General features: G+C 36.5%; 1 protein-coding gene across 1 annotated transcript; it reads left to right on the top strand.

Moving 5' to 3' along the window:
- Nucleotides 1-4,205: 4,205 nt before the first annotated feature.
- LOC143531927 (cyclic nucleotide-gated ion channel 1-like) lies at nucleotides 4,206-8,905 on the top strand. Its single transcript, XM_077027110.1, has 8 exons — nucleotides 4,206-4,311; nucleotides 4,389-4,827; nucleotides 4,903-5,119; nucleotides 5,204-5,492; nucleotides 5,602-5,713; nucleotides 7,677-7,922; nucleotides 8,004-8,404; nucleotides 8,474-8,905. The coding sequence occupies exons 1-8, from the start codon at nucleotides 4,274-4,276 to the stop codon at nucleotides 8,778-8,780; spliced, it is 2,049 nt and encodes a 682-aa protein (XP_076883225.1). The 5' UTR covers nucleotides 4,206-4,273; the 3' UTR covers nucleotides 8,781-8,905.
- The last annotated feature ends 303 nt before the right edge of the window (nucleotides 8,906-9,208 follow it).

The following is a 9,208-nucleotide window of genomic DNA, read 5'->3' as shown; positions in this document are numbered from 1 at the left end:
ACAAACGGGTCTTTTATTCCATTATTTTGGATCGCGGTATTATTTCACTCACTGAGTTCTGTAGCGCTTTAGAGAAATCGGGATTACACCCTTTTTTATATCCCTGTCACAGAGTTTGGCCAGTCACGCTTTGGCCTATCATGAGATCATTAGTTTATGCACGTGGTGGAGCGGGCAGTCTTATGCCTAGGTAATCAAAGAAATGAGTAAAAACAGACCTAGAAGGTTTGTAATTAATAGAAGAACATTGTTTAAGACAATGCAGTAAATTGTGTCTCGGGTGTCCTAGGCGTTGATGCCAGAGGTCCTGAGAAAGAGCAGCAAAGGTGGCAGGTGAGATGGCTTGAGAGTTAGATGAAAGAGCGAGCGGGTATAATTCTCCGGTGTTGTTACACCAAAAGGGTCGAATTCAGTTGAGATAAGATTGTTCGTTGTTAGTTGACGGACAGAAATGAGGTTTTTAATAAGATTAGGTGCGTGAAAGACATTATTTAATTTTAAAAGAGGAAAAGGTTTAAGTAAGGTTTGTTTGCTAGTTTCATGAATTGGAATCGAAGAGCCTTCACCGACAATTATATTATTTAATAACCGGTTATTGAAATAAGTAGTGAAGTTACCTTGGTGATTAGTCATATGTGTTGTAGCACCCGAGTCAAGTTACCACGCTGGGTTCGGTTGATTAAGTGACATCATGTTGTAAGTGCGATCACTCTTGGTTGGTACGAACCCATTCCCCATCGTTGCGTATAACTGTGAAGGTGAGGCCCAAGTATACCTTTGTAAACAAATCATGACCTATGGGAAATGAATGGTTGTTGTTGTTGAGCGGGTATGGGTGGGGTTGGTATAGATTCTGCCAAGGATTATGCTGATACAAGGTTTTATTAGATTGCCACGGTGTAGGGTATGGGCCTGGTGAACCACGACCTAGGCTATAGGATGAGTGGCCAAGGCTCTGGAATGGGGTTGTTGATATTGCTGTGAGTGTGGCCTCGGAATCGGCCACGCCCCTTGCCTGACCTGGTGTAGTTTATCCATGATAGGGGAATAGATAGAAATTGAGAAATCAACACATGACGGAGAGAATAACCCAATCTTTGAAAGAACACAAAATTTCACAAAAGTGCTTGTCTTTTTCGAGAAGATTTGCATAAGCCAAGAAGAAACCAAATCACAAATTTTGCTTTTGTCTTATTCAAAGCTAAAAACAAATTCTAGGTTTTTTGTGTTAAAAGTCAAACGTGATGCCATCAAGTATAACTAATTTTCATCAAAAAAGTGTTCTGTGTCGGCAAAGAAACAAGGCAGAATAGAAGAATACAGAGCGACAAGGGTTGGAGAGAAAGGAGCAAGAGAGAAAAAATAAACGAGGGTGGGCAAAATTTTTAGGTAATCAGAAAGTGCTCTGATACCATGATAGAATATGAAATCGTTCCTTATTATTATTATTATTATTATTATTTCTTCCACTATTTATAATATAAATATTTCTAATTTATCTATATTGTTTACAATGATATCTTCTATTTCTATTCAAATAGTCATACTATACCATTATCTATTAGTTTACAATGATTAAATTTATCGATAAGTTAATCAAATTACACTAAAATACTAATATATGGCTCTATCGGTGTATCTATAGACTAGTATTGTTTCAATATCCATATGTTTTATATGAATATCCAAATCTCAACAAATCATTGTCTTAAATCCAAAAGTGGGGCCCGATGAAGAAGATAAACTTGATTTTTTGCATGTATGAAAAGAGCTGGACCGTTGGTTCCATGTATTTGGCAAGAAGCTTCCTACTTCTTACTCTTGGCATTAATATATCTCTGATTTTATCTCCATTTTCGTTATATAACTATACTACGGAAAAACTTGACTTCCCTAGAGGAATTTAGAGAATCCAGGATTTTCTTGTCAGGTAATTAAATTTATTTATCTTTATTGTCATTATCATAACTAAAGTTATTTTTTTAGTTTATTATCTTTCTACTTGTATCAATAGTACGTTGGTTTATTTTTGTCATACCACTACGCACCTATATTTTTGTTTTATATAATTTTTTGAACAACCCTACTTTATGCTGTATTTCTGAGTTCATTTATGAAAAGAAAAATTATCTTTTTTTTTGGCATCTCCTCATTCTCTTTAATTTATTTTCCTTTCAAATCTGGCTAAATTGGAAATATACAAATTCATTTATCATTTTCTCTTCTTTCTCCTTCTTTTCTTTCTTCTAATGAAACTCAAAAACACCCCTTTTATATTTCCATTCCATTTTATTTCTTAAATGAAACTCGAAAACATAATATATTTTTTCAAAATCACCGGGAAGCAGGGTACTCATCAGAAGAAAAACATGCCGCGAGAAGGATGGTCGGGATGGAGGATGGGATGAAATGGGAAACCCTCCATCCATCTTCCAGCTTCAGCAGTTTTGTACACTAACGTTCTGTGACAACTGAACTATCAAAACACCTCTAAAATGCCACGGGGACGGTGTATCCGGAAGTTTTAGGTCATGCTACAAACTAAACAGGAGAAGTCAACCGATAAGACTGGTTCTGAATTGATTCATGGAAATACAAACGCATAATTGCCTTAATAATATTATTATTATTATTATTATTATTAATCACCGACGGAGATGGAGAGAAACCCTAACAGCATCACTCCGTCTCCGGCGACCGCCGTGGAACCTTCACTTTCTCATCCTCTCTATTTCGTAGTTCTTACCTGAGGTTACGACTTTAGGTTTTCTTAATTAATTTTCGTCATCTGTTAATTGTTAATTCCATGCTTTGTAGAGTTAATAATAATTATACACATATGTGTAATTCATCTTAATAAAGTAAAGTTAGGGTGAATCAGATTGCTAAAATTGTTGTTTGAAGCTATTTAGCCAAAATTGAAAATTTTATTTATAAAATTTGGCATATATGGGGAGGGTTAGCATACAGGAATCGCGTATCATACATTACTCACGCGAATTATGCTCAAGGTTATTACAGGGGTGAAAACGAGCCGTCGGCTTGTTTAAGTTACACAGAGCTCGAGCTCTATTTTCAACGCTCAAGCTCGGCTCGTGAGTAAATTTTCAAGCTCGAGCTCGGCTCGTTTACTATTTATCAATTATTTTTTATATAATTATAATTATTTTTATATATTTTTTTCTATTATTATTTAGTTATTTTTATTTATTTTTTCATATAACATTATATATATTAATCAATACTTATTAAATATATATTTTACAAAATTATATAAATGGCGGCTCGTTTAGGCTTGCGAGCTGGCTCGAGCTCGATAAGTGAAGCCCGGGCTCGTTTATTAAACGAGCTTACTTTTAGGCTCGAGCTCTGGCTCAATCGAGCTTTTTAACGAGCTGATCTTGACTCTCGAGTATCTCAAATCCAGATTTGTTTTTCATAATTACACTCAAAAAAGTTTTTCACTAAGAACAAGTCAAAAATTGATGGATTGATGATCCAAATCTATTTGTTCAGACTTTGGATATAGATTGATTATTTCGAGATCTTGTGATGCGATTTCATGGATCAATCTCATGGATATAGGCTGTCGTGTACGTAATGTATGATAAGACATTATTGTTTAGATCTTGTACGCACATACATGTGTGCTCGAAAAATTACATGTACATTCCAATCCGATTAATCGCTACTCGCTAGTCCCTATCCCACTGGCTGACGAGTTGTTTGAAAGCATAATTTAGATGCTGAATATGTCTACTTTTAGAAATTTGGATTCATAGAACTAGAAGTGGAGGGGGCTGTAAGTCTACACAAAAATAGGCAAATTTAGATAATCACTTCAAAATAAGGATATTTGTCATTCGAAATCAAACCAAATGGCCAATTGTAGCAATTTACTCCTACTAATTTTTATTTAAGTTCATATTACTATCTTTCCCATTTATATTGTAAGTGAATTGAAAAAATTTGTATATGATCATATGCTTTATCCATAAATTATCAACACAACTAATATCTAAATATTTTTCTCCCAACTGGTTATGCTACATAATTCATAATCTTGTTATGAGCTAGATAAACATACACATATGCAATGAGTAGTAGCTAAAAGAAATACCTAAGGGACAGTAATTTTCTGCAACTGTCCTTTGCCATTATAGTATGTTGCATTCCTTACCTTTTTTAATAAAATGTGTATGTTGTACTGGTGATGCAGACTTTGGAGGCTCATCTTTCACTGTGAAGAAGGCCAACACTTGAGGACATTGACATGAGTCGTCTTGTTAAATTCCACGACAATGACATGAGGTATGATTGTTCTTTCTCGTTTGATAAAATATTTACGTTTGAATTCCCAATTCTGAATCTCCACCAATTGTGATCAGGATTAAGGACAAGCACGCAAAACAACGAAGCTCGAGGAGAATTGTAAGTACTGATTTAAAGATGAAAGTGGAAAGTGATTCGATGAAGCTTTTTGATCCAGAGAGTGAATCTATTCTGAAGTGGAACAAAACGTTTCTATTATGTTCTGTGATAGCACTGTCTTTGGACCCTTTGTTTTTATATATTCCCATAATTAATGGCACACAGAAGTGCCTTGACATGGACCGGAATTTGGCAATTGTTGTGTGTGTTTTTCGTTCTTTTGCTGACATATTATATGTGGTTCACATCATCATCAAGTTTCGAACTGCGTATGTTCCTCCTTATGAGCATATACTTGGAAAAAGAATATTGAAAGATGATCCTCATTATGTGGCAAAACGTTACCTGACATCCTACTTCATCATTGATGTGTTAGCAGCACTTCCTCTTCCACAGGTATGCATGTCTGTTTTCTATTCTTTAGGCCTGAACATGTCCATTGTATGATATCTTTATGATTTATGTGTGCAGTTCGCAGTTTTGGTAATCTTCCGAAATTTAGATGGGCCAACCTCATTTCCGAAGGAAAAGCTTTTGAAGTTCATTATCTTCTCTCAATATGCCCCTCGAATTATACAAACTTCATTGTTCTATCAGAAAGTGACCAAAGTTTCTGGCTTTCTTATTGAAAAAGCATGGGCCGGAGCTGCTTTTAACTTCTTTCTCTATGTGCTTGCTAGTCATGTAAGTACTATTTCAAGTTGTCCAGTTTATATTACAAAAAATATGTATCTACTCTTTTGATGGTAAGAGAGATATTTTATAAACGTAGTTGGAGCCCTTTGGTACTTGTTTGCAGCTGAAAGTGAACTGCGATGCTGGCATGTTGCATGTCAAAGGCATAACTGCCACTCCAATTATTTATATTGCGGAAAAGGTCGTGTAGGAGACTATGGATTCCTCAACACTTCATGTCCTCTTCTTGAGCGAAATGAAATTAAAGATTCAACAAACTTTGATTTTGGCATATTCCTTGATGCTCTTCAAACTCGTGTATTAGAAACCAGGGATTTCAGCCAGAAAATTTTGTATTGTTCATGGTGGGGCTTGCAAAGTGTAAGGTAAGTAATCAACTAATCACTATGTATCCCGTTTCACACTGTTTCATATGTGAACAAACAAGATTAGTCCTAACATCCTTAATCTAAAGATTGTTTCCTTCGGATACAGTTCTCTTGGTCAAGGCCTTAAAGCGAGTACTTTTTATGGAGAGATTCTTTTTGCTGACTTTATTGCTGTAATTGGGTTGGTTCTATTTGCTTTGCTTCTTGGCAACATGCAGGTTTGTGCAGTTACCTGTTTGGTCTTGTTTTATAGTTCTTGACTTTGGTTACCATCTAAAAAACCTTGATTATGTTCTTACTTCATATATGGGATGCGCAATATGTTTGTTTTCTATTTAATTATTTTTTTTCTTCCCAAAAGTAACATGTTAGTTATAAAAGATTTTAACGATTTTCGGTTTTTCATTTGGATAAGAGCTTTTGCTTTACTAGGTGGCTTATTCGTATAAGGGTTTTTGCTTTACTAGGTGGCTTATTCGTTCATAGTGAACATTAACTTCTTGCTTCTTTTTTTTTTTCTTTTTGCTAAGCTAACGACTAATAAGATTGGTTTCCGGCTGCCCTACCTATGTTGGCCCAGATGGAACAAACAATCTGATCAAGCAAACAAACACGAGATATTGGGGGGGCAACCCGCAACTCCTTTTATTATCAAACGAACTTACAAAGAAAAGAGACTTGATAAAAACAATAACCTAGACCCCTATTTATAGTTCTACTAAACTTCCTCTCTAAGACAATCAAACATTTCCTAAACCTATTTCCGTTCAATTAACTAAAATAAAACATAACAAAATAAACTCTTAACCTTACTAATAATTCAAGATTAACCTTTGGCCTGTGCCCCTAGGGCCAGCTGGCCTAAGTGTAGTTGAAGCCTACACAGCCCAACAATCTCACACTTGGACTCTTGGAGGCTTCGAACACTCTAAGGAGTCACATTTGATTTTCTCCCACCATCATTCAAGAACTTTTGGGAAATTGACTTTGACTTGCTAACTGGTCACCCTGAAGCTCGAACACGCTCTGATACCACTTGTCATGGTCTTTCCAGTGAGGCGTCCTTGGGGGCTCGAGGTCCTGCTTGTTTGCCCCTCTTATGATCATGTGCTATTGGTTTCGTCTTAACCTGGATTCATAAGTGGTAGCCAGAGGCGTATCGATTGGATCGAATACCCACAGTTGGAAAGATGAACAGGCAATGGGTGCGCCCTCAAGATACAGGCAACACCACTCGAGAGCTCGCTGGGCAATACTAGTTTGAATCTATGATACAGATACACCACATAAACTCAAAATAGTTTCCAAGATCACCTCCTAATTGCTGCCAACAAATAATATAGCAATGGAACAATTATCTAAACCAGAGAATCAAATTTTAGAAAATTTAAAACTGACTGTCTCATAACGAGTTGCAATACAAAGGGGAAAACAACACAATAACTACCCACACAGGCACATTTAGGGAATTGCAACAACTTTTTGAACTTGCTAAATAAATCATAATAAGTAAGAAATACAAGAAATGCATATATGTGATGTGGGTTGACAATTGTAACTGGAAGTTGGGCCTGCTCAAGTGTTGGGGTTATTTTGCACCAGGCTGGGAATCCAAAAAGCGCAAGCAATTCTGGGAATACACTGTTAATTAATTGCTAGAGTAACTCTCGTAATAGCCATGAACCCATGCGCTTAAGCACATCTTTAGAAGATATGGTCTTAGACATTTGCCCGTCCATTAATCTAGGTAACTAAGTACACAAGAAGATCTCTTGTCTTATACAAGACTATAAGACAACATGTTTATTACTGAAACAGGAAAACACCCTTTGAACCCACTGTAAACTTACCGTGAGTCCACCATAAACATGTTTATGGTAGCTATTACTAGTTTAGAGCCAGCATAAGGCCATTGTAAAACAGAAGAAAATCTAGATTTATATGTATAAGGTAGATTACTTTCTTGTTTTTCTATAGGAATCATTCTGTATCATTATCTTCTTTTTAAGTTATTATATCATGATCCGAGGTCTTTTTTGTTTAACTTTTAGTCTTTAACCATGTCAGATGTATAGACATACGATGACCTATAATCTAATAATCAAAATGCATTGCTAGAATATACTATTCTCATGAGCTAATATCTGTAGCTGAACACTTGGACTGTTTCTATTGCTACAGAAGTACCTGCAGTCTTACTCAAATCTGACTTCTAGAATGGAAGAGATGAAGGAAAAAAGGCGAGAAGCAGAGGATCTAATGTCACATATCTCCCTCCCTGAGTACTTGAGGCATCGAGTTAGGAGATACAATCAGTACAAATGGAAAATAACGCGCGGCGTTGAGTTAGATTCCTTTGTGAAAGACCTCCCCCGGGATTTAAGACTGGATATAAAGCGTCACCTATGTTTGCGTTCATTAAAGAGAGTGAGAGCCTTCTTATTCACACAACATTAGTGACTGATCAAATTCAAATGTATTAAAGTAGGATTCAACTTCTTACTGTAGGTACCAATGTTTGAAAATATGGATGAACGTTTATTGGATGCCATGTGTGACTGTCTAAAACCAGTTCTTTACACACAGAATAGCTACTTAGTGCGAGAGGGTGATCCAGTACATGAAATGCTGTTCATCACACGTGGCGAGGTGCAAAGCGCAACAACCGATGGTGGAAGGACTGGCTTCTTCAATGCTATTAACCTCAAGGCTGGTGACTTCTGTGGAGAAGAGCTTCTCACATGGGCTTTGGATCCTCATAGTAGTATTAGTAAACATCTTCCCAGCTCAACTCGAACAGTCCAAGCACTTGAAGATGTTCAAGCTTTTGTTCTAGTTGCTGATGAACTTTTGTTCATTGCATCCCAGTTTAGGCGTCTCCATAGCAGACATGTCCAACATACTTTTAGGTATTCACAAAATAAACGTTACCATTCTTGGTATTCTATATAACATGTTATATGTGTGTTCTTTTTTAGGTTCTACTCACAGCAGTGGAGGACATGGGCAGCCTGCTACATACAGTCTGCATGGCGGAGACACTGCAAAAGGAAGCAGGAAAAAATATTGGAGGAGAAAAGTTTGAGAATGCAGGATGCGTTGGTCACTGGTAGTGAAACCTCCAATCTCAGCCTTGGTGCTTCCATCTATGTGTCTAGATTTTCCTCAAATGCTTTACGTAACTTGAGGCGGAATCATATGTATAATGTACCAGTAGCAACACATCAGAAGTTGGAGCTCATGCTGTATAAGCCAGCTGAGCCTGATTTTGAAGATGATGAATAAATTCTTACCCTCAGGTAAGGCTATTCATTCGTGTAGCTTGTTTTCTTTTGAGTATGATGCCTAGATGCCCTCTAGAATGGTTAGATGTTAGCAATTTTTATTAGATTAATATCATATGGATAGCATTATGGCAAAAAACTACTAGTTTATCATCTAATTAGTACCAAAAGTTCTAATATAGTCAAGATTCAAATGCAATTCCAAACCTTAAATATCAAAATATATCAATATAATGCCTTTGACCTCTCCTAGATCTAAGTTTTAATAGCACTCCTTGTGTTTCTTTTGCTCGGCCTTTATCTTCTCATGTTCTTGGCATAGACGATGCCGAAGCGCTAGTTTGGAACTAGAGGCGCATTTATTGGCCTCGCCAGAAAAATGGGCCTAGGCGCAAGAAGTGAGGACTTTTAATAACTATGGAATTTGGT

This window comes from Bidens hawaiensis, unplaced genomic scaffold (genome assembly GCF_021521415.1).
Source record: "Bidens hawaiensis isolate Kalapana, Puna unplaced genomic scaffold, B.hawaiensis_p1.1 tig00009309_1, whole genome shotgun sequence".
NCBI lineage: Eukaryota > Viridiplantae > Streptophyta > Magnoliopsida > Asterales > Asteraceae > Bidens > Bidens hawaiensis.
Note: the sequence above shows the minus strand (reverse complement) of the source record. Positions and strands in the feature narration are given on the sequence as shown.